This window comes from Acanthochromis polyacanthus, chromosome 16 (assembly GCF_021347895.1).
Source record: "Acanthochromis polyacanthus isolate Apoly-LR-REF ecotype Palm Island chromosome 16, KAUST_Apoly_ChrSc, whole genome shotgun sequence".
In the NCBI taxonomy this organism is placed as follows: domain Eukaryota; kingdom Metazoa; phylum Chordata; class Actinopteri; family Pomacentridae; genus Acanthochromis; species Acanthochromis polyacanthus.
In genome coordinates, this window is record NC_067128.1 from 3,624,853 (window position 1) to 3,651,584 (window position 26,732).

General features: G+C 39.8%; 1 protein-coding gene across 1 annotated transcript; it reads left to right on the forward strand.

Annotated features, from left to right (window-relative positions):
• The first annotated feature begins 4,165 nt into the window (after positions 1-4,165).
• sptlc2b (serine palmitoyltransferase, long chain base subunit 2b) lies at positions 4,166-26,023 on the forward strand. The gene is made up of 12 exons (XM_022195154.2): positions 4,166-4,467; positions 8,105-8,299; positions 9,110-9,264; positions 10,416-10,564; positions 11,066-11,190; positions 13,274-13,367; positions 14,354-14,459; positions 16,050-16,269; positions 16,861-16,987; positions 20,414-20,549; positions 20,793-20,922; positions 23,732-26,023. The coding sequence occupies exons 1-12, from the start codon at positions 4,324-4,326 to the stop codon at positions 23,843-23,845; spliced, it is 1,695 nt and encodes a 564-aa protein (XP_022050846.1). The 5' UTR covers positions 4,166-4,323; the 3' UTR covers positions 23,846-26,023.
• Positions 26,024-26,732: the final 709 nt, after the last annotated feature.

Sequence of the window (26,732 nt, forward strand, 5' to 3'; positions counted from 1 at the left end):
TTCCAAACAAATTAGCATTTTTTCAAAGTGGCGTTCCATGCAGCTCTTGGGGTTAGCTGACTGGAACTTCTCCTGTGAAACAGCAGAGACACCAGAGATTGTTAAGATTGTCTGAGAGATGAATGTCTTGTCACTTGATCAGATCTCACAAAACCTTAAACATCAGCAAAATGTCATGTAATAACTGAACCTATTAAACAAATCAAGTATGCTGAGAACAAAAGCACAATAATTACCAGCAAATTTTTGAAGTTACGTCAAAAACAAACATGTTTTTTATCTACATTAAGCCACTATGATTCTTACAGTCTCATCAGAATGAATTACAATCCTTATTAAAGCTTCTTGCTGTGTCTGTATCAATGAAAACAGGTCCTCTTTCCTTTCAACCCTGTCTCTGATCCCATTAAAGCTGGATCCTTATCACCTTTATCAGGTTTGGAATGGATGGGTGCTTAACTGCCTTTGTGCACATCAGTGAGAGTCAGACTGATGTTTCATTATTCCACACTCAAGGTTGCAACCTTGAGAAAAGGGTTGAAAATTGATTAGAGAATCAGATCATCAGATGTTATCATCAGTGTCTTAATCATGGATGTGACACTCGAGAAACGCTGGGCAGCACGCTGGTGCCACTTAAAGCTCAACTATAACTCAAAGCACCAGCGTGAAGTCTGACTGTTGGTTTGCTAACAGACAGAGCTCAACCTTTCTGAAGCCCAACAGTGCCATCTAGAAGGCTGGAAGAAGAAATAGGTTTATGGAACTTTGGAGCTAATCCCAGTCTGTTTCCACCTTAAAATAATTGTCCACCAGGGAAAATAAACACATGCAAATAGTCAGGGAAGGTGGAGCATTGACTCTTGTCTTACAAATGGAGTTTACAAACAACAATACATTATATACATATAGCAGATCTATATAGTATGCATATATGACGGACAAAAATCTTAATCTGTGAGCTAAAGCTGTCAGATAAATCAAGTGAAGTAAAGAAACACCTTTGGAATACAGTGAAAATTCAAGACTCAAGTGAAAGACACGTGCCTCAAATTTGTACTGAACTTCAGGACTTGTGTAAATGTACTTCTTATGCAAGATACACAAAAACAGAGCAAGGCTTGTGCTGACCGACACGTTTCACCAGACCACATTCACCAATCAGGACAAGAAGAGGAAGTACAACCTGGACGTCTGCAGTAAACCCTGGCAGTGACTCCAGGAAACTCTGTTGTTCCTGTTCTCTCTCAGAGCTCTTCTTTTTAACTGTGTAGCAGAATTATCTGCACGGGTAGCTTCCTACCTCTGTGGAAGAACTATTCAGATCATCCTATTAATTAGGGTCCGAGCACTGACGGTGCTGAGGACAGGCGGTGTTTACCATTGATCAGTTTAGTGGAAAATTCTCTTTTTTTTATTAGAGCAGCAGTCCTTAATTATTATGTTCTTTTTAATTATAGTAGTAATATAAATAAATCTATTAACAAATGGCTACAAAACTATTAATTTGAGCTGCTTCTGAGTATATCTTGCAAATATAACTGATCCCCTAATGTTCATTTTGACCATAAGTACCCTGCACTGCAAAAGGGAAAAATAATTGGTCCTTGTGTGTACGCATATACACTCAACAAAAATATAAACACAACTTTTATTTATTATCGTTTTTACGGTCTAGATAGCCTTCACCTTTGATTTGCATTTATCCAGCTCAGGTGAGAAGCAGCATCAGTGGAAAAGGCGAGTGAGCTTACGCCTAAGCAAAGGTTATGGTGAGTTATTATTTCCATGGGCTTGGCTTTAGGACTTACCACACAGAACTTCATCCCATGTTGAAGGGATGGTGAAACCCAGCAGAGAGGGAGAACGCTGCAAGAGCTCTCACACTGCTCTGACATCATCATACCATTACTCTCATAATATTAGTGAATCAACTACATATTAATATACTAATAATATTAGTTTTTTATGTAGAATCAACAGTGATGGCTGCTTTTAAAAGTGTCCCCAGCCTAGTGTAAGTGCCACCTATTAATCATGCCGACCAAATTTGCAGATTGTTTTGTGAATTGATTGATGAATTGTTTACTCATAATAACCTCTTAAAATAAGAAATGAAGATCTCAATGTTTCAGAACCCCTTGTGACATCTTCACTTTAACTGTATGTCTTTTTAATTGCCCTATATTCAATAGCATTCAGCAGTACACTAGACCTGCTGATAGTGCTTTCAAATATGGATGAGATTTCCAGGTCCCAAATAGGTACATTTTAAGTGCTTGAAACGTCAAATGGACTATCTGTAGGATTTTTATATCTATTGGATGAACTTGATCAGCAAGGTCATTATCTTTGAGTGACGTCAAACACTGTGATTTATTTTTCCAATACAATGTTTATCAGTACTTTAGGGTTTTAGTTATATTAGGTTTAATGTCAGATAAGATAAAAAAGACTCATGAGCTCTTTTAAAGAAACAACACCCCGCTGCTGGTTGAGATATGAGGATGACACGTGGGCAAAAACCAAAGCCCAAGAAGATCATTTCTGTGTGGACATAACATCAAATTCATGAAGGAGGATGTCAGAGAAAATGGTCTGTATTTATATAGCGCTTTTACTATACCTGCAAGGTACCCAAAGCGCTTTACAAGATACGTCACATTCACCCATTCGCACACTGATGGTGGAAGCTGGCATGCAAGGCGCTAACCACGGCCCATCTGGAGCAGTTGGGGTTTAGGTGTCTTGCTCAGGGACACCTCAACATGAGCACAATGGGCCAAGGATCGAACCAGCAACCCTGTGGTTTACAAGACAGCCACTCTACCCACTGAGCCATGCCGCCCCAAAGAGAAAATGAACTCTGTTTTGTCATTAATTTTAATCTAATGATGTGAAAAAAAAAGCCAAATCAACAAGGTTGTTAGCCAAAAGTAGCAAAAATTTCAAGCTAGCTAGGTCGTGCCACAGCAAGCTAATATAGCAAAAATGCCATCAGCTTAAAATAAAGTAGTAATGTAATTATTTAGCTAGTGCTATATCAAACTAATATAGCAAAATGTTATGAGCTTAAAATAAAGTAGCAACATAGTTATCTAGCTCATGCTACAGCAAGCTAATATAGCAAAAATGCTATTAGTATAAAATAAAGTAGTGATATAGTTACCTAGCTAGTGCTACAGCAAGCTAATATAGCCAAAAGTTTTCAGTTTACAGTTGTAGCATCGTTCCCTAGCTAGTGCTACAGCAAACTAATATAGCAAAATGGTATTAGCTTGGAATAAAGTAGTAACATAGTTATTGAGCTAGTGCTGAAGCAAGCTTATATAGCATAATGTTATTACCTTAAATTGCAGTAGTAACTTAGCTAGCTAGTGTTACAGCAGGCTAATTGAGCAAAATGTAAACTTAAAATAAAGTAGTAATGTAGTTATCTAGCTAGACCTACAGCAAGCTAATATAGCAAAATATTATCAGCTTAAAACAAAGTAATGTCATTATCTAGCTAGTGCTACAGCAAGACAAGACAGCATAATGTTATTAGCTTAAATTGCAGCAGTAACATAGCTAGCTAGTGTTACAGCAAGCTTATATAGCATAACATTGTTAGCTTAACATAAAGTTGTCTAGTTAGCTTTTCACACAAACTTTTATTTTTTTGCTTTTAAGCAAACTAATGGATAACCCTCCACATGACTCATGTTAACAGCAAAGAAAAGTTTGTATACATAAATTCCTATTATAGACTATTGAATCATCTTACCTCAAAACCACTTCTTTCAGTTTCCTCAGACGAACAACATGATTACAATACTATTTAAAGATTAGTAAGCTCAAAAACATGCAAGAAATAAAGAATATGAAATAATGAAAACTGCCAGAAAAATAACAGAAAAATACAGCTATAAAAATGAATATGTCAAATAATCAGGAGGAATTTTATGATGAGGGAATGTGATCCCAAAAAAAACGCCAATTGCACAAATAATTGAAGGTTAGTTCACTTTTTCTTCTTTCATTGTTGGAAAACACTATCAGTGTTTTGTAAAGGAGTGAAATGAGCATAACGCCATAGATTGTATATACAGTCTATGCATAACGCCTTCACAGACGATCTTCGTATTTGTAGTTTCTATAGGCCAATCACGTCACTGGAGGGGCGGCGCTTCTCGGCAGGCCGGCGTGCGGTCACAGAGCAGAGTGGGCGTCAAATCCGTCCTCTTCCTGCTGCTCATACATGACTTCACGACAAGCGTTACACAAGTTGAGCGACTTTACACCGTGAAACATTTTTCCTCCCAGCCGAGCCCCCCGACGAAGATGACGGAAAGCTCCGCCAACAAGCTGCTGAACGGAGAGGCCTGTCACCGCACCGCCAACGGCAGAAAGGCGAGTAAAAATGGCTTCGTGAAGAACCACTGCCTGTTCCAACAGCCGCACAAGTACCGCCGCCCCAGGGAGAAGGTAAGGCCCAACCGTCAAGTGCTCGGCAGAGGAGGGCCCATAAACAAGCGGCGCTGTCCTCGCCTGGAGAAATAGTTTGAATTAATGTTGGCATTGTTAACTTAAGTGTTGTTTATTTGTGTAGCTGCTACATATCGTTGTGTGTGGGAGTGTGTGTGTGTTTGTTTTAGCCGCAGCTAAAAGCTAAAGTTCACCAGTTAACTATAATGTAATTGGTTTTACACTGTTTAGCTAGCTCATACACCCACCTATGACTAACATGTGAAAGCTAGGCAGTTTGTCCTGATGTGACACCCTCAAGCTAGCTGTTCACATTGGGTAGGTGGACTTTAATTCTTAATTAGCACTACATTCTACTTTATTGAGTTTCTAAACCGTTATTGTCGCTAATATTACTCCCACCACTGCTATTGTTTACCCTTTATTTTGCTATGAAATGCTGCTTTACTGCTACATGCCACCTGATCAGGGATGATTGTAGTGGTGACTGTTCTGTAACTCTACACCCTGTTGTTTCCCTGCTGGTGTGTGTGTGTGTGTGTGTGTGTGTGTGTGTGTGTGTGTGTGTGTGTGTGTGTGTGTGTGTGTGTGTGTGTGTGTGTGTGTGTGTGTGTGTGTGTGTCTGGTGAAACTGGCCTGCTCTCTGTTTACACCACCTCCAATATAAAGAAGACCAGGGTTGTGTTTTTATGTCAGGTCTGTCTTCTGGGAGGAGGTGCTTTCACATGACACTTCAGCAAGAGCGGAATGTCTCCAAGCTATGGAAGGGTGTGGTCAGTTCCCAAAGCAAAGAAATAGAAAAAAAGTAGAAATCACTTTAGTTTGTGTGTTTGTGGTAGTGGAGATTTTGTGTCAGTTGTTTAAATTAAACACAGAAGAGAGCACCGCAATCTGTAGTATTGAGCTGTGGAGAGTGCTGATTTCAGCGCATAGTGGATTCACACAATTGGGTCCAGATTCTGTGGCGGCTGTACCAATTATATCCTGCCAGAAGTTAAGGCAGAGCTGCTATCTCTGCTGATAGTGCGTTCAGCTCTTTGTGAGATTCTCGACATACAAAAACATCCCTAGTACATAAAGCTGTTCTCTGGCTGTTGATTAAACTCCTAAAACTCATCTTTTATGTAAAGTTTTTTCCCTTTAAAGAGTTCTTGCCTCCTTCTACAACTGTCCCTCCCCACTTGATGCAACTCAAGAACACCAGCTCATCAATATTTCTGCTCAGATGCTGTAAAACTACTCTGCACCACACAATAGCAACTTGTAATTAATATCGGAGTAATTCAGTCACACATTTGATTCACCCACGTTCAAACCTGCAAACCAACTCTGGTAAAGAATAACGACTTGGAAAGCCCCACCTTGCAAGTAGGGCTGCAACTAACAGCTATTTTTGTTGTTGTTTGTTAATCTGTTGATAATGTTCTCGATTAATTAGTTAGTTGTTGTGTCTGTTTATTGTCAGGAAATCATGAAAAATGTTTCCAAAAGCCCAAGATGACATTCTTGTGTATCCAAAAGAATCACAGTCTACCATCAGAGTAGAAGAAAATGTAAAAAAACAAAAGAGAATATTCACATTAAGAAGCTGGAATTAGAAGCTGAGGAGCTGATGATCAGAACAGTTGACAACTAATAGAATAATCATCACAACTCTAGCTGTACATTGGCAGAATTGGTTCCTTAGATTAGATTTTTATGCAAAATGTCTGAATCCATGTTTTTGAGTTTAAGTGAAAATGCTTAGCAATGGTATTTCGCTGCTTATTGGCTCATGATATTTCTTATAGCATACATAAAGCATCATCTGGATATGTTCACAAATAAAACAACTCGATTATCAAAGCTGCAAGTCCTATCACTCCTGGTACGTCTTTTAGATTTGAGAGATTTCCAGCTAAAAAGGGATAAGTGCTTCAGTTTTAAGTGTGTGGAGCCACAAATGGATTGTGGTTCTCGTATCTCTGACGAATTAGAACAGTATTTTGGTCACTTTTTTTCAGTGACGTCAAACAGTGTGATTTGTCTAGCCCAATATTCAGCACAGCATCTATCAATAGAGACAAGATAGTAATATTTAAACTTGTTGTCTGCACTGACAAAGAGGCATTGCATCATCATGTTGGAAGAGTTAACTTCTTGTTTTTGGTTGTACTTTCAGTGTTTCTTACATTAGCTTGTCTGAATGCTACTGACCTCTGTCTTAACCCCTCACAGCACGGGAATATTAAACCATTTTACAGTAAGCTGGGGTCTCAGACAGTCGCAAATCGATAATAAATTTTCTCCATGGATCAGTTCTGCAGGTGAAATATCGATCATCCCTTATCAGGCTAGCCATAATCCCTATATGGAGATTATAAGAAAAGTGGGTGGAAATAGGATTTATTCTGGCAGGTGTGAGCCGTCAGCTGGGATAGTAGCGTCCGTAGTCGCTTCATAAAAATAAGCTGTGCATGGAATTAGCGTTTAGCAGGGAATGGAGTTACTCACTTATTTACTGTGTTATGCCTAATGTGAAACCTACACCTTGTGCTTATACCGTGAGCTCTTCTTATTGTGTACACAGTGTAATATGATCTGCATCTATTGAGCTGCAGAGCAAGCATGTGAAAGAGCAGATATCCAAAAGAGTTGCGGTTTTGAGGCTCCTCTGGGGACAGTTCCCGTGATGCCCAGCTATAAGTGAATGTCCTCTTCTCAGCCTCTGTTTGTCCACGGGCATAAAAAATTAAGCAAATATGACGTCAGGCCCACTCTATTTAGCTGCTGTGGTTGGCATCAGCGTGCGACAGACTGTTTGAGTGGTGTACTTGAATGTGAATGTGTTTTGTATTTGCTGTTTTCATAAACCGCGTCTGCTGGTCTTTCCATGCATTTTCTTGGAAATTTTAAGTAGAGCGACCTGTTTGACTGGTTTTAATCGCGCACACAGTCCAATGCTCTTCTGTTCCCCAGCTCAGAGGTATTTCTTAGAGGAGCATGACTGGTCACATGAGGTGTGGCTGCTGACCTCGAGGGCAGAGCCTGTAATGAATGACTGACCTCACTGGTTTAGTGTTGGTTTTCTGGACAACTGAAAATCACACAGTCAAGCTTGAAATTACTCTAGTATTTTACGTGCAATTCCTCCAGTGTGTGACCCCATTTTTATGGTCTCATAATCCAAGATCAATATCGCTATTCATAAAACTCAATGAATTAGAACCCTGGATTCATGGCCATTTTACCGCGCACTGGTCCATGGGGACAGAGAAATGGCTCCGTGAATGCATGTGCTTATTGTAGCCTTTATTAGCTTCTAACTCACTTTCCAAGAAAAACACAGTTTTAGCAAATTCAGCCCTGCTGTCGTCTGGTGCGTGCCCACCCTGTGCTGCATTGGTCTGTTTTCTTTCACAGTTTACTGCTTTGCCTGGTGCAGCAGATTTAATGAGTACACACATCTCAAGTATGGATAAACATTTAGCTTTTAATGGAGACACAGCCAGTGTGGGGAGTAAATATAACTAAGTCTCTGCCTGTGTGTAAAACTCATCTTTGATTACACTCTAAAGTTGTGCTAAAACATGTGCATTTTAGTTGTATTTAGAGACCTGTGATTGCAACTTTTGCTTTCCCTTATTGTTTCCCCCAGAACCAGAATGTCACGCATAACTCCAGCTTGTACAAGAAGCCCTTCTTGGAATCCTTTGAGGAGACTCCTCTGCTGGTGGCCGTGCTCACCTACATGGGCTACGGCATCCTCACCATCTTCGGCTACCTCCGAGACTTCCTCCGTCACTGGAACATCGAAAAGTGCCACGTGGCTCGCGAGAGAGAGGAGCAGAAGGTAAAATAGTATTTACGTTGCGCTTTTTTGAAATATAAAATCTAAATAAAACAAAGTGACTGCATGTTCATTAACTGCAAATCCACTGATATCCACTCATGCTAGTAATATAAGTATTTAATCAAAGCTCAAGCTGTTTCTGGGTGTTTTTTTTTTTTTGTTCCAGTCAAATTTTTTCCTCACTGTGGAATAATTTTTCACTGCAATATGAAAACCTGCACCTCTATGGAAGTAGAGACCTTAAAATGTCTTCTATACAGTATGAAACAATTCTAAATTTTAAAAAAAGTCAAGCTTGAATTACTGTAATAATTTATTTTACAGAAATGGGGGAAAAAGCTTTTCCAAGTGGCCACAGGTATTGCAAATACCGGGAAACCTCGACATACTTGCTACATATTATAGATATTTTAACATTGTTTCCATACTTGGCTCCAATCAGCCTGAAGTTTAGCCAAAAAAGTCACTAAATGTTTGTTATCTGAAATCTGCTCACAGCTGAGTCAAACATTTTCTCGTAGTTGCAATGAGTAGTGATTTTTTTTCTTAAATCTGGTTTCTTTAAAAGTGTTGCTTTATAAGATGTTAAATTTTGGGGTTCAGAGGGTTAATGCAGCTTGAACAGAGCAAGTGTTTTGTTTTGCTGCATTTGTTTGTCCATCCTGCTTTCACACCCATCAGACCTGGTTGAACGGTAAATACTGACTGTTGCCCTTGTTTGCCACAGGATAAAGGACGGCTCTTTTTGTGTATGCTGAACTGTAAAGGCGACAATATAAAAACACCCACACTTTCCAATTTCCTCTGCAGGATTTTGTCCCACTCTATCAGGATTTTGAAAACTTTTACACCAGGAACTTGTACATGAGGATCCGAGACAACTGGAACCGGCCTATCTGCAGCGCCCCCGGTGCCAGGATGGACCTGGTCGAGAGAGTTTCTCGCGACTACAACTGGACGTTCGAGTAAGTGTGTAGGATTAGGATTGTTTGCTGTTTCGTGTGTGAATAATGGGGTTTATTCCGAATCGAGGTCATTGCTCAGGCGTGTGTTTCCGTGTCATTGATCTGCACTTCAAGTCACCGACCTTGTGCTTCTGATAGTGAGAGTGACGTGAGCTATGAGTCAGATTGTTGCGTTGAGAGCGTTGGTATCTGTCACGTGGCCTTACAAAGCAAGATACTATTAATCAAACAAAACATAAAACAACCTTCAACACAAACTGTCCCTAAACGCAGCCATCTAAAGACGACAACACTAATCTGGTGGTACAAACAAAACAGCACAAAACTTAGAATTGGCATATTATCAATTGAATTTGCTCCCTTTATCTTTTATTTTCTTGCTTCATGTTACCTCAAGGAAGCTGAGAATACCTTAACTCACTCATTTTCTATAGCATAAATGATGTGATATTTTAAAACAAAAGTATATGTAACATACAAAAGCATGTTGGCAGGGCTACTGAATTTAGGTGTTTTATGAAACAAATGGAGAGAGTTTATTCATATTTGAACAGACATACTGCATTAGATTAATTGATTAGTGGCCAACTGTTGAATTACTCAATAAGTATTTTGATACCTCTATTGATTAGTCAGTTTTCAAGAAAAAAAAAAGTCAAAATGATCTGATTCCTGTTCCTTAAATGTGAATATTTTCTGGTTTCTTTCCTCCTCTGTGACAGTAAACTCAGTGTCCTTAAGTATTGTTGTGGACAAAACAAGACATTTGAGGGTGTCAGTATTGGCTTTGAGACTTTTTGTTTTGTTTTTTTACAATTTTCTGACATTTTATACACCAAACTTCCAATTAATTGAATGAATGATAATGAAAATAATTATTTGCACTGATAAGTTTGAAGGCTGTGTCATATTTTTCTTCATTTATCATTTTGATATGTAAGGTATAATATGCACTGTATCAACTAAATTCCCTGAGAACAATAGACTATTGTATATTATCACTGTGCTTGATAACTATGCCAACTAAAGGATCACCTTTGGGCCAAAAAGGGTTGCCAAGCAACAAGGACAGACAGGCTTAGCTGTTGAAGGTAATTATTTGAGTTAATCTATAGTCAGGGTGCTAATGTTCTCACTCTGGCTTCTCTCAGGCACACAGGCAAAGTGGTGAAGGATGTCATCAACATGGGTTCATACAACTACCTCGGCTTTGCAGAGAACACTGGAACTTGTGCCGATGCTGCTATTGAGGCTACACAAGCTTATGGAGTTGGAGTGAGCAGCTCTCGCTGTGAGATAGGTAAGTGTGACATCTTTTGAACCTAAGATTTGACTTTTGTAGAAGTTTTCATGACGTTTCATCCTTTGAGGGTGTTTTTTTCCCCACCATGAATCAACTGGAGTTCCTAAAAAGCTCTACAGATACTGAATGCAGCTGCTCCACCTTTTGTTTGTTGCACTTTCAGGATACATGAAAAGTCACAGGTTTAAGTGGTTTTGAAGGACTGCAAGATTGAGAGAAATCTAAGAATTTACTGTGAGAGTTTCAAAATACCTTTCCAGTTCAGCAGTCAGTTTGCTGCAGCATCTTTTAAACCTCTGCAGCTGCTGCTCTTTTTATCTTCAGCTAAAGAAAAGCTGGGGTTAGCGGTGTATTTAGCTTAAAGAAAATGGATTGACTGCACTGTTTGTTTAAGAGGTGCAGTAAAAAATGTGACCTTGACTTATCTCCAATATGGAAAGGCTGCAAGTTACAGTATTCTGAGGGGAAGGTGTAAAATTGAGATGTTATCATTTTCAGGGAACCTGGACATCCACGAGGAAATGGAGCAGCTGGTTGCCAGGTTTCTGGGCGTTGAATCATCCATGACTTTTGGCATGGGCTTCGCAACCAACTCCATGAACATTCCTGCTCTCACTGGGAAGGTGGGAAATTTCATTCACTTCCTTTGTTTTTTTTTTTTTGTTCTCTGGCTGAGCAAAACATATCTCAGTTTGTTGGCTTAAAGTCTGTGTTTGTGCTTTCACCATACTGTAATTGTGAGGTGTTTTAGAGCACCTCTTCCTGTGTTAAGTGAAAACAACAGCGTTTTTCAGATGCGTGGCCAAACTTGAGTGTTTCAGACTGTTCTATAACACACCAGTTTCCGGTGCAAGCTTTCAAAACATTCTGAGTGAAAGCATTGCAGCATGATATTTGACTGGTCCCAGTCCCTGTTATTCTAACCCCAACAAATCACACACGCATGTCCTCACATGCTCTTTTAGCTAATGTCGCATGAACAGGACGTGGAAATCTGAGCTGTGTCAGTGTACCCTGTGAGTCAAAGAACACTTTTTCAGACAACCACTGGTGAAAACAAATGCAGATGGGCAGAGAGGACTAAAGATTTTAATTACTATCCTGATCACCTGGGTCCATGAATTCTAAACTGTGGCTGCCACTCTGCTGAATGGTCACATTTTATGGTTGTGTAAGAAGCTCCTTTATTCATTGACTAGAAGCAGTTGTGTGATCTGTGTGGCTGCATGGGTATGTTGATTTTTCCAAGCTGGATAAAGTTCAACAATATTTATAATAGAGTGCAAAAAGAATTCTGTCGGGGAAATACTTTTGACTACTTATTGTCATCCATGTGGGTATTATACTGTTGTTTTGAAGGGGAGCTTACTTCAGGTTAAATCTTTTTTTTTTTAATGCACTGGCTATTTTTGAGATTCTGGGATATTTTACTTCAGCAGCTAGCAGAGAGAAAGCATCCAAATTAAAATGAATGTTTTTATCTACTGCACTTTGTCCACTTGTGTCTGTAGATTTTGATTATTCCACATATCTTAGAAAAAAGATTTTTTTTCTCACGCTCAGAAATATCCACTCCAGTCGCACTTACATCTGCTAAACTTTCTGCTTTTATTCCCATCTATATTCTGAAGCTGTTTACTGGGGAGTTTGTTTGTATATCAGTCATAGCCTGATTTAAAGAACATTTTGTTACAAAAACAGTCTTGGCATTGTTTTTGTTTAGTTACCAGATTTTTCTTCCTGATAAGAGTATTTTCAGATTTACCGTGATAAAAACAGAGATTCAGAATCCTCTCTGTAAAAGCATGTGACTCCAATATATCAACAAAATGAAGCAAAAATTTTGAAGCTGCCTTCATCCAGTCTTCAGATTTCTGTCCTAGAAATAAATCAAAAGTAGCACAATTTGGAATCCAGTACTTCTTTTGCAAATTTAAATGTAAAATTTCAGGAAACCTCTTTTTTTTTTTTAGGAATAACCTTGTTTTATTATATCGTTTTAGCTTTGGGTTCCGTTTGTATAGCTACACGATACCAGTGAAAAGTTTGGACACACCTTCTCATTCAGTGTATTTTTCTTTATTTTTACTGCTTTCTACATTGCAGGTACATTAAAACTACCACATGGAGCTCATTGAGAGAATACCAAGAGTGAGCAAAGCAATAATGAGGGGGTGGCTGTTTTGAAGAATCTAAAATATAAAACATGTTTTGACTCATTTCACACTTTTTTTCTTTACTGCATAATTCCGTATGTGTTCATTCATAGCTTTGATGCCTTCAGTGAGAGTCTACATTGTAAATAGTCATACAAAATGAAGAAAAACCATTAAATGAGAAGGTGTGTCCAAGCTTTTTACTGATTGTTGGACCAAGTATGCTGCACCTGGTCTCATTGCATAAAAGGTTTATATAAACAGTGTAACCTGAATAACCCTGAATGCAGGAATGTTTTAGATATTTCACTTCAGTGCTCCTCAAAGAAGAACAAGCAAAAACTGAGCTACAAAGGCATTACTCAACACTAACAACTCCAATCCTGCCGCATAAAAACATTGCAAGTTGAGCTTGAAAGAAAGAATAGTATTTGACTTCTCTGTCTGATTCAGGAATTTTCCTTCTGTAAAAACAAAGATCACCTGCTACAATTTGTGAACTCTGCCGCTCTAGGTCAAAAAAGATTTTATTTTCTTCTTCTTCTTGCAGGGTTGCCTCATCCTCAGTGACGAGTTGAATCATGCGTCTCTGGTGCTGGGGGCTCGCCTGTCTGGCTCCACAATTCGAGTCTTCAAACACAACAGTAAGCGACTTCCAGTAACTAATCTCTTTTTTACAAATGGTGACTTACTGTACACCCAAAACATGCAGTAACACAGAACAAAGGATTAAAGTACTCCTTTCAACGCCATGCAACAGTTAGCTGTGATCCACTTTACCCAGTAGAATAGTAAGTACATAGGTATGCGTATGTTGCAACATGTTGCGTAAATCCAAACTGTCAAACAAGGGCTGAACAGTTTAGGGAAAATATGTAATTTAGATTTTTCTGACAAACTATGATTTGTCTTACAATATACATTTTTGTAAAGTCAAGCTTCCGTTCAGCATTTACAGTGTAACAGATTAAACATGTGATGGAAAGAATGGGACATGAGACACCATCAAAAGCATGACTCTTGCGCAAGGAGGATGAACTTGGCAAACTGTTGATGAGACGATATAAATCCAGGGTCAGACGCGCTGCAAAACGTGTAAGGTGTGGCTTTTCAACGAGACTGGGCTTATGCCACTGGAACCACATGTTCATGCCTCAACCACGCTGTATACATTGAAGCATCAACGGCCCCTGAAAGTGTCCATCTGCTGGATTTTTATTTTTTTTTAAAAACATTGAACTTACTGTGATTATTTTTTAGACACATCTTATATATCCTAAACTACAGCTTGTTTTTTCATATTTAGATTTCCCTTTCCTCTCCAGTTCTATATTTACTTAATTATCTCTTTGTCTTTCTGTATTTACTTTACTGAATCACACAGAAGTGGGTGTGGTGAGAATTTACAATTCAGGACAAACGAGTAGATAAAGAAATATAAACTGTCACCAGAGTTATCCAGGAACCAGGCTGACAAGCTGCTGAGAAAACAGTCTCTGAGCTCCTAAGCATTATGATACTAATATATTGGCAGTCCTCCATCAATTGAAGACCGTTCTCATATTCCTGTAGAAAAATGAAGTCTTTTTCTTACTTGGCAGCTAAAAACATTTAACTCCCCTGTATGTAGACATGCAAAGCCTTGAGAAGCTGCTGAGGGATGCCATTGTTCACGGGCAGCCAAGAACCCACCGACCCTGGAAGAAAATTCTCATTGTGGTGGAGGGCATTTACAGGTAAGCACAACTGTTTTTCTCTAACACGCATGCACTCTTCACTTGATTGAATGTTGCAGAAACTACTTTACCCACTTCCAATAAACATCAAATTCATTTAGTTTCATTTAAATTTTATTATTATTATTATTACACTTGTTTTGTTTTTTCCAGCCACAGATGTATCACATTATACTCCGTTTCCTCCCTGTTAACATCAACAGTATAGTGATTGAGGACTCATTAATCCTTGTTTACAGTAGTTGATGACATTTCTTCAAAAGTATGAAACAGTGCAGCATTTGACTCTCTTCTTCCGTGACATTGCCGTTGGTGTCCTTGATACATATCAGTACCTCATTTAAAACGTTATAGTGACGATGCAAAGCTGTGGATGTACTAAACCTGCCTCAGTTCCTAAAGCCTGTTTTTATGATGTGAACATGGCTCCAGATTCACTGAAGTAGCAAACTCATTTGCAGTAAAACAATGAAGTAGTTTCACAAGACAACCAAAGCAATACTTCAGCAGATCCACTGCACTGATTTCACCTGATCCTACACACACCTCCTGACTGAAAACATACTGAGCAATTTCACATTTTAGGGTCTCACTCATGATTTCGCCATTTCTAGGTTTATTTTCTAAATATGTAAAAGAATTTAAAGCGGCGTCTACTCTCCTTTAATGTATTCCTTGTTTTGTGAAGGTACTTACTCGAAAGGCGATCAATCCGGTTGATCAATACAGGTGTCTGCTGTCAGACTTGGTGCCCTTTACTAATGCAATGCTCATGGACTTTTATTCTCACTGGGATTTCCAAAGCAAACACTTCAACTGCTAGAACAGACAGACCTTGCACACATACACACAACATGTACACAGCTAAGCAAAGGTTAGACATTTAGCTATAAGGTCAACTGCTTTCTAATGGTAGGGTCGTATTGTACGTGGCATTTAATCAAATAACATCAATGTTTCCCACAGAATTGGATTCTATTTATTGCGGTAGCTTTTCTGCAAATGAATTTGCTGCCACAGTGAAGATGAAGAACATATGGCAGATTTAGTAGACACCCACGCTTTTTCTTTACCAATTTATTTATTAATACCCACTAATGCATATAAAGGGCTCCGCTGCATGTATTTTATTGGCAAGTGCTATGTAACAAATAACTTGCTTCACTTCATTTCAAATAACTGACAAATAAAAACCAGTGGCCCTGACTGACTTTGCACCTCCTCAGGATGACCTCTGTGGATTGAGTCTTGTATATCTTATCTTATATCTTAAATATCTTTCAGTATTTATCTGGATTGAGAGAGCAAACATTCAGCCTCAGAAGTAAAGAGCATTAGCGTTATTCACGTGCACAAGCAGATGATAAGAACTAGCAACACACCAAGTATACCCTAATATTAACGTTATCATTTAAATTGGATAAAAAATTAAAATGAATATAAGACAGTCAGTAGTGATAAAGTGGTACACCCTGATCGATGTACTCCAGCTATAAAATAAACTGTTTGAGTACTCCATTCACTCTAATTAGTTGTGGGACTTTTTTAAGTTGCTGAATTTAACATGTTTTTTATTTATTTTTATGTAAGTATGGAGGGGTCCATCGTCCGGCTGCCAGAGGTCATAGCTCTGAAGAAGCGCTACAAGGCCTACCTGTACCTGGATGAGGCCCACAGCATCGGGGCCCTGGGGCCGAATGGCAGAGGAGTGGTGGACTACTTTGGCCTGGATCCTAAAGATGTAGACATCATGATGGGAACGTTCACCAAGAGCTTCGGTGCTGCTGGAGGATACATTGGAGGCAAAAAGGTCGGTGAACTGCTGGTAAAAAGACAGACGGACTAAAGGGTTCAACAACGGAATATGAAGCCTGTATGCTACATGAAGAAATGCTGAAGCCGACTGCTGACACTAAGTGACGCTTACTCATCCTCAGGGGGCCTGTGTGTCATTCAGCATCGGTTATTGGTCAACACTGTTTACTGGCACTGGGAAATTTAGCTTCCTGTTTTTCTGGAAAGGGCTTGATTCACTGTATGCTTTCATTTTTAGCTTAGTACGGCCTCAAGTCTTTTATGATCCTTCAGTTCACCGAGATTGAGGAAAAGATACAAATACAAAGCAAGGAAATGGAACAAACAACACCTAAAAAGCAGAAACCACAGCTTGCATTGTGAAATACTGGACAATAATTACGTCTGAAATGCTCAGATGATTGTGTGTTGACTGAAAAAAAGCAAGAAAACTTTTACAAGTTTGCAATTTTACACTCGCACACAGTTGGCAAATGCACTTTGTCTCCATTTGTATTAGTTTGTGTGTTAGTTATGCTGATGATGAGTGATTTAGCTCTCGTTCACATCATAGATAACACCCATTTCTATGTCATTTCTCTGCCAGGAGCTGATCGACTACCTGCGGTGCCATTCTCATAGTGCCCTGTACGCCACCTCCATGTCTCCTCCTGTGGCCCAGCAGATAATCACCTCTATGAAGATCATCATGGGAGAGGATGGGACCGCACTGGGTAGGTACCAAAAACAGTACCAAGCCGTAGTGTGCCGTGAAATGACTGAAAACGGCATCCATATTTTGGCAGCTCATTCAGAATACAGAAGGAGTTTAATTCACATTGTCTTTTTTGATACGGAATGTCAAATTATTTGAATACTTTGCTGTATTCACCATGTAGTGGGCAAAGAATTATTTCTTTTTCTTTCATTTTGGCTTTTCTTTGCGGTTGCCACATCTCAGAAATGCCATGATTTAGCCTCACTTTCAAGGCCACTTCTGTTTTTAGTGTCACTTCAATTTTGCTTTTCTTCCCCGGTGGTATTTTACATGACCACAAGATGGCAGTATAGCCCCGTTGCTCAGATTTCAATCTGTAGCTGCCTGTAAGACCACATTTACTATGGCATTCATTTCCTTTCAACTCACGTCAGCTTTGCCAGCTTTTGTGCTTTGATTCCTTCATTCTTAGTGTGCCTGTTTATATTTTTTTTACTCACTGCGAAATGATAGAGGCCAGTTCTGATGTCTAACAGTCACATATCAGCAAATACAGGCATGTTAGACAGCTTTATCAAAATGATATAACCTGTGGTAATTCTGCAGATATGATGTAAAAGCCAGTATGATGATTAGAACTCGAACATGACTCAAACTGGAGTAAAAGTACTGTCTTATTTTTTTAAACTGACTGCAGTGACAGTGGGTAATCTAAAAGTAGACCTGCATTACTATTTTCTTCTAATATTTTGAGATAATCAGATTCTCAGCATCTTTTTTTGCAAGCTGAAAAAGTCCTTGCTAGAATTGTTGCCAGTCTTATGGTAGTTACATAAAAATTGCAGATTTCTTGTGCCCCTTTCAAGTCTCTCTGTAGACCTTCACAGCAGCCTCCTACTCTCCTTACGCTTGAGAATGTTCGTATTTTTCATAAACTAGTAGGTTGACAGTTCCCTAATTCTGCCCGGTTCAGGCCAGGCTGATTGAAAGTCTTCTCCCCTCTCCTTTTATGGCTTTCAGATGTGTGTTTCTTTGTCTATGAGTGTTTCTCTGCCTTCATGCTGTGGACAAAAAGCAGCGTGGTGCTTAAAACAAGAGATCTGTGTAGATCAAACTCTCTTGGACTCCCCTACACACACAAATGGATGACAAAGTTTTGTTTTTCTTGCAGGGCGGCACCGTTTTACTCTTTCCAGGCCTTGATTGATTCAGCCTCCCTTAAAATGCTGATACAGGCTCAGATTACATTACCTCCCAGGCTATTCGGTCGTTGGGTACAGGAATAAACACCTGGACTAACCCTTTAAAGTCTTGGCTTTCTACAGTGTCATCAGCTCCTCCTCTAGATCATTTCTGAGAAGAGAAGGCCAGACCAGCTGACCTTGCAACATATCCAAGCCTGACAAGTTTTCCTTGTAGAAGAGTAACAATGACAGTCTGATTGGTTGCAGCCCCGTCACTGTTTGAAATTCAAGCCTTTGAAGATTCAGACGCTGACACAAAGTGAAAGTGACAGTTGAGCTGCCTGCTAACGGTTTGTTGTTGCCTTCGTGTTGCTAGGGGAGGCCGTTCAGGATGGCAAACACAGGCCTGCTGCAAAATGAAAGCTCAAATCAATCAAATATATGGATGGAAGACAAAACAAGCCGTCTTTAATATGAAAAGAACTAAAGCATGTTCAAAGCAGAATACCTTAATATTATATTATACACTCGATGCTCAGAATACCTTTTGGATTCCTTGACAATGGAAAAAATGTGTGGATAAATCTAATGTCAGACTTTGTTGTGTCTCGGGGTGCTTTGAAGCCGTGTTGTTTCTGTGCCGTCGTTGGGCGCAGCCGGGCAGATGTGTGTTGCTGTTGGCGCTTTGTGCCATATGGTTGTTTGTTTGGTTAAGATGCTATCTCTGGAGGCTGAGGATTCAGAGAGTGGATCCACAGCGCGTATCAGACCGACACGTGACGATTGATGTCTGTTTAGTTTCAAGCCTCTTGACCTCCAACTAGAAGAATTTTGTTTGTCTCCAAAGGCTTCTCCAAATAAGTGCGGGAGAAGACATGCTGTTCACTTGAGAGCTTTCCACCTTTTTGTAACTGGAGTGTCTTATTAAATGTGATTTCTAATTTCACTTTGAAAAGCCAGACTGAAAAAAAAGGAATGAAGAAGTCATCAGTGGTGGGGAAAAAAAAAACTTTGCAAAGAACATGCCGTCTCCTTCGCTTGGCCACAGAACAAGAGCTGATAATGAAATTTTAGCAAGCTTACAAGCATAAATAATGACCAAAACAGTGCTGTAGTCTGAAGCACTCTCGCAGGTGTTTTCACTCGGGCTGATTAGTCGTCTGCACAGGTTGCCTGGAATGCGTGAGCTCACCAAACTTCATGTACTAATAATAAGAGTCATAAAAGTGTAAGTTGTCCTGTCCCCTAACAGGTGCAACAGAGGAAGTGAGGAAAATGCCAATCAGTTTGTACATTCACACACCGAGGTGAAAACACCTGTGTGTGTGTGTGTGTGTGTGTGTGTGTGTGTGTGTGTGTGTGTGTGTGTGTGTGTGTGTGTGTGTGTGTGTGTGTGTGTGTGTGTGTGTGTGTGTGTGGGGGGTGGGGGGGGGCAGGCATCGTGAATATGGAGGGACTTTAATCAAAGCCAGGAGAGTAATGGTAAATGGTAAATACTTCAGGTTATGAGTGTAAAAATGTAAAGACATAAGTTTTATAAAGTAAGGCAAGTTTAATCAACTTTGCATCGGTTGGTGCTGATTTTACAGTAGAGTCAGGAGGTCTCCCCCTCCTTAAACCGTCTCTAAAAAAGGTACGACTGAGGTCACCATAAGATATTTTTATGTGCATTTTGTAGTATCACATTAGTAAAAGTTAATGGGAGCAACAATGTTAGAAGAAAAGAAAAACTGCCCCAATTTCACATAGAAGAAGTTTATAATCTCGCTGGAGGCGTTTTTTTGTGGATGATGGAAACTTAATTTTCTAACTCGCATGATTGATCGACTTCTTCTGCTTCAGCTTCTTTTATTGTCTTCGCCTCCAGACAACATTAAACATGGTCAGTATCAGCTGACATGGAAAAATCATTCCAAGTTTTCACATTAAAGATTTTTCTTGTATTTTGAAGCCGAGAAGTTTTGTCTGTTGGTAAACAACTGGTGTTGTTTCCGTCTTCTTCTGCTCGTTTTTTTACACTCACATGTAATGTAGTGCATACTTTCTAAAAGCATTTCTAATTTATTCACTTGGAAGCAGTGAAAACAAGATTAATTTGCGTTTTTTTGTTTGTTTGTGGGATTTGCTTTCATCATTGCTTCAGTCGTACAGAAACTCAGCTCTGATAATGTAGCTATCCATCTAAGCTGTTTTATTTTTAAACGTAGGTCATTAAAGCCCTTCTAAAATACTATTCTACCTTTCTCTGTCTTTTCCAGGTGCCAATCGCCTCAGACAGCTTTCAGAAAACACCACCTACTTCCGCAGAAAACTCCGTGAGATGGGCTTCATCATCTACGGCAACGATGATTCGCCCGTTGTGCCCATGATGCTCTACATGCCCGCTAAAATTGGGTATGTGATTTTTTGTATATATTTTTCTTGCTTTTAACATCAAGGATCGAATGATTTGAGGAGAAGAAAAAATCTCATCCTGTAATTGTAGTCGCTTTTCCAAACAGGATTTTACTTGAATGTGTAAATAACTCTTTGTGACTTCACTTTCATGCATATAAAACGATGAAAGAGTAAAGAAGTCAGGCCATCTTCAGGATAGCAATGTGTTGCCCAGTGTCTAAGGTTTAATTTGCTTTTTAGGGCTTTTGGTCGAGAAATGTTGAAGAGGAACATTGGCACAGTGGTGGTCGGCTTCCCAGCAACACCGATCATTGAGTCCAGAGCTCGCTTCTGCGTTTCAGCTGCTCATACCAGAGAGATGCTCGATACCGTAAGTCATCCGAAAGGCTGCCCAAAGCACGGAATTACATTAAATTCTATGGCTTTTTCCACATTTATTTCAAATATTACCAATAGCTGAATGTTTGTGTGGAACAGTAAAAAATAAAGTCATAATTTGGATTAGTAAAGTCAAATTTTCTTTATTAAAGTTCTGTCTTTATATTTGATCACTGTAACGGATGTGGCGTAATCAATCGTTCCTTTTATATGTGTTTCCATTTTTCTGTTCGTTTTTTGTCTTTCTCAAATATCTTTCCCGTTTTACTCTAAACTGTGGGAAGGTTTCCGGCTGCAGGAGAAATCAAACGACTGAAAAAGTCTGTGTAAAATGTTTCATAACCACTTTGAAAAGGTGTTTTAGCTGTGGTCTAGAAAAACACTGACAGACAAACACAATCCTCCTGTCTGTTCTTCCAGTGGATGCAAAGATAAATAGAATTAGTTTTTCAGACAATTGCAGCTCTTAGTTTGTATTTAATGATGCCCACACAGTTTCTTATGCATCCTCAAAGATGTCAGGGCGCATCTCATCTCTGCTTAGAGTTTATACTCTTCTTCACCACGAGATCCAATTCGAGGGAAGTTGTTATAGGACAGAGTTTTTATTGCTGAGGACTTAATTTTATCCTCAACATGATTTAAGAGTTTGTTTTGATCCACGATGGCTGATCATAGATCCAAGCACTTCGTTAATAAACCAGATCTGCCTGACTGACGGCAGTGTGCGCGTTGTCGTCCACGTATGTGTGAGCGTGCCTGTTGAATAATAAAGGCTTCCAGTATGTCCTTTATTACCAAGGAACCTAGAAGGCCAAGCTGTCTGTAAAGATTACAGCGTGGCTCAGACAGAGACTTTTATTTGAGCTGCTCTGTCTCTCCAAAGACACTTCATTCATCTTCCTGAGGAGCATGTCAACACCGTTTGTAATAGTCCATTTAAAGGGCATCAGCTTGCCTTTGTAGAGCACTTCGAGGAGCCGCTTTTTCCGTCTTTGGAAAAGCCAGCCCTCACTATTTCTCAAACCGTGGAATCAGAAAAAAGGTCAGGAGGAAGGTAAATTGTTTCCAGGTGCCCTGCAGTGTGTTGCAATGCTGATACAGTCTCTGGTGGAAAGAAGTGGAGGAGTTTCTGTTCAGTTGTGGTTTACACAGGGAGCCTTCTGTTCACCTTTGCTTTCGGAGTTCTCCACTTCTTTTTCGCCACTGACTGTGTTAAAAATCCGAGCATGAGGCTTATCACTGCATTTGTCACCTACAAACACCATCTTCTTTCAGGTTGGGCTATGTGCGGTATCTGCTCATCTGTGTTTTTACTGTCTGGCTATCTTTGCTTAATTTTGACTGTCTCAGAGTCTTTGCAAATTGAGATTAATGCAGGTTTTTAACAATTTCCTTACCATTCATCGGCCACATTAAATATGAGCAATTGTTTAGTCATTGAAAGGCATAAAAATGCAGTTGACATTTTTCCTCATGCCGATTAACTGCTTTTAACCCTTGATATGTAATGTTTGCTGCCAAATTCTACAGCAAACAAATTGCAGTCTCCCGCAGTAAATAACCTGTAACGTTATTAATGTCTTCTCAGTGGTTAGATATCAAAATAATCCACACAGCTGAACTACATGTTGAGTGACTTGTTCACTGTAGTTAGTCCAGCTGCTGGAAACAGCTGCTCAGCTTTAACAGATGTCCACAAATACCGTCACAGAAAATCTGTCAGTATTCACGGCCACCTCTAGCCTAGCCATGCTAGATCCCATGTTTCTGACGGCACAAGGGTCTAGGGAAGCTCGACAGGGAGGGAGGCGGGCTAAAAGGTTGTCTATCAAATCCCTCTGCAGCAATTGGGTAGGTATACAACCAATCAAAGCAACGAATAGGCTGACGTGGTTCCGAGAGCACCGGCGGATTGTGGCTAAGTCCCATTAGCTTCCCAACCAGCGGAGCCAACTGGTATATTAAGGATTTGCCATATCCCGTCGGCATAAGTCCAAATACGTCTTTCTTCTCAATGAAACACTTAAGTGCCGTCCTTTGTTTATCTTTCAAGTTGAATTTTAGCTTCAAATCTTTAAGGGCTGTGGCCAAAGCAGAGTCGAAAGATAACTGTTTATTGTGCGCCGGTTGTTTCTGTCAGAATCGTCACGCCTCTGTCGTCACTTCGTTACGCCTGCCTTCTGACTCTACACTTCATGGTGATTGGTCCGGCCAGTTTTAGGAGAATCCAGCCTTATGGAGGGTAACTAGACCCACCCTGGCAGAGAATTAAATTCGTTGCCGTGGGTTGTCTAGCGTGGCTAGGCTAGGCCACCTCTAGAATGTCTTCAGAATTAGAGCAGAGCATCACAGATACACTTGGTCACTTCGGTTTGAATGGATGTAGTCTGGTTCCTGCTTCTCCTGAACATTACCAGAGACTTTGTTGATGAATGCGCCACTCCCCATTTGAAAATCCTAGCTTAGCATCAGCCTCACACAGCTAGCAAAGTACAGCGACTGCCAGAAACTATTTTCACAACATGATGCTTCAGAGTTCATTCACATGACTGTCACAGTTAGCAGCGAGTGAGCAGGAAGGTGCATTTGTTTTGTGCAGCACTTATAGGTTATCAGTCAGCACACCTGTAACTCCCTGACATCAAACAGTGAGAGGCTCCACCTGGTGGAGCAACCAGGAATTGCAGCAGATCTGCGATACATTTTCTGACATGCATGTCTCTCTTCTGCTTTATCAGTTTAGAGTAGTGTAATGGATGACATTACCAGTAATGGTGTTCTTCTTGTTGCTTTGCCAGGCGTTGGAGGCCATCAGTGAAGTGGGCGACCTGCTGCAGCTGAAGTACTCCAGATGTGAGCAGCCTCTTCCCTCTCTGGGCTGGATGTCTGAGGAGAGTCTGCTTCAGGACTGAGCCACATCATCCTGTTCTGTCACATCAAGCCCTGTCTCTCCCCTGCTTTGAGCTTTTCACGTCTGACATCCCTCTTTTTCCCCGTTTTCCTCTGAGCCAGTCTCTCCACTCTACTCTCTGTATCTCTTCACATCAGACTCCGTGGACTCTCCACAACCAAAGTCTTAAAGGTCCAACCCGTTTGAAACCTGTACGCGCCCGTGTTCAGGCTGTGACCGGTCTAGCTGATTCATTGATCGTCTGGGAGGACCAAAATCACCCACATTTAACTGTATCCGTTGTTCAGAGCCTTTCATTTTGTCCTAACTTATTGTGACTGCATTTGTCTTAACGTCAAGTCTTATTCCTGTGTGCACATAGAATGTGTATCTTATTTGTGCAATAATAACAACAATATGGAATTCCTTTATAATTTAAACAACCTAGAGCAAAGTAGAGTTCTTACTTATGCACTTAAAGTAAAAAGAACTCTGATCATAGCGGGAAAAAATGATGTATGTAAATATAATTTATAACACAGTTGGTCATACTGCCTTAGGGTAGCATCCCAAACCTCAAACAGAGATACGTTATTTCACAGGAGTAAGCATGTGTTCTCCATATGTATTCATCCGATTGCTCTTTTTTTCCTAATCACTTTTACTTGAATAGAGAGTATCGAATATTGGGTTCTTTCCCTAACCAAAGGATATATAAATATGTGTATGTATAGATATATTTTCTACCTTTTCTCTTAAAAAAGAAAACAGATGTTCCAAAAAGAAAACATATGATGGGGGAAAGAACTCCAGGGAGCAAGACGTAAGGAATATTTTTTTTACTGCTTATTTTCTAGAAATATTTTTCAGCTTTATTTACTGTTTACACCTGCACTCACAAAAACAAACTTGAGCCTTGTGTCTTTAACATTTCTATAAGCTAACGAGCAACACGTGATTTATTTTTTTCTTGCATTCTCTCTCACGCAAGTGCTTTCATGTGAATCGGCGATGTGTGCACGACGACACGCTTTACCTTAGATCTGTGCGTATGGCGATGGCGCCTCCATCTGATATACAGACAGCTTTATTTATTACAAAATGTGTTTTTCATCCTTTTGCTATCTATTTTTGTGAAAACTATAATCTGAAAGGCAGCTCCAATTGTGTCCCGGTGGAGGGAGTGCGTTTTAACAGACTACTTTACATGTCTTTAACTTCAGTGCAGCACTACTGACAGGCATTTTAAATGCACAAGATGACGTAGTCACTGAAATCCGTAAGATTCGTTTGGTTTTACTGTAAGTGTCATTGTGTTTTTCTTAGAATTTAATCATCTGTGATCATCTGCTGGAATGACATTCCATATCGACCTGCTCTCATCGTTGTTTGTTTTGGTTTCCTGTTCTTTTTTCTTTGTGAGTCACTGTCAAACATGAGGGTTTTTATGTTGTATCACTTACTAGATGTGAACTGGAGGTTGTTGGTGTAGTCAGTCAGAAAGCTTGCCGTCGTCTGACAATGTGACCATTCCCACAAAGTGATGAAACTCGACACAAGTTCTGAGATTTGTTTCTGCATTTTAGCACAGCACGACCACTATTTTGGGTCCTTTTTAAAGTACATCCATTACACATTAGTCCCATGTTTGTCTGAGTCATTCCATTGTGTTTTCTTCACACACACAAAAAAAGACCTGCAAAAACAAATGGCCGATGCATTTGCTTTTAATAAATAAAACATACAATGTGGAACACATGACTATGATCTGGATGCACTCTTCAGAAATCTGCTCTGACATAAAGAATTTTCTTCTCGTCAAAGTTTCCTCTCAAGCTGTCTGCAGCAACGTGCAGTATGTTGGGTCTGTGCATTTCTGTCCATGTAGGCAAAAAATGTAATTGCAAACAGCAACATGGCTGTTTCTCTCAGCCAGGTTTCCCTCACTGAAACTGCAGATTTAATGTCCGGGGAGATCGTTCGAATGCAGAGCAGCAATGTGACATTTTCCACCTCAGTCATGTGTGGCACCTGTAAACCAGCCTGCAGTGACCGATGGAAACTTATCAGTTGCTTTTGCCCTTGGAATTGTATTTGGGTTGAAGATAAACCACTTAGAGGAGTTTGTAAAGCCGTGATGTTTGTTGACCACGATGTTGGAAACAGTGCCGCAAAGATTAAATCACTTTCTTTGTATGGAGCTCTGGAATGGGTTTGTGTTCATTTACGGCAAACACACACACACACACTGCAGGAATAGAAAGCTCATGATAAATGTGTTGCAAAGCCTTTTTCTCTAAGTCACTGACATGCTGCCGTTACACAGAATTCCACACGAACCAGTCACTCGCTACAAACTGGACGGCACTGAAACTGTAACCTGATGGGTTGAGCTAATGAGTTGTTGAAGTTTAGAAAGCGGCAAAACAAGCCTAAATGGACAAGATACGTCCAGCTGGGTGCATTTGTTCCTTTTAGTAAAAGCATGGACGCAGGAAAAGCACATATTGATGCATAAACATCACCAGACTAAGGTAATACATTGATACCTCACTGGGAAACGTACATATTACAGCAACTATATAACTGAGCTTTGAAGATGCAAGACAAGACAAGCACAGTAAGGCTAAAAATAAAGATATAATGAAGACTTATGTACACCTTTCATGTGTACAGATGAGATATAATGAACATCCATATATATATGATACATACAGATAGACATGTAAAAGCAGAACAGGATGAATTTACATATAGACATACAGGTATGACATGAGAGATACAATATTTAGAAATGCACAGCTATGATATGATGAATGTTTGTGTAGATATGTGCAAGTATGACATCTGGAATACACATGGATATGTACAGGTATGACATAAATATATGCTTAGAAATATGTACAGGT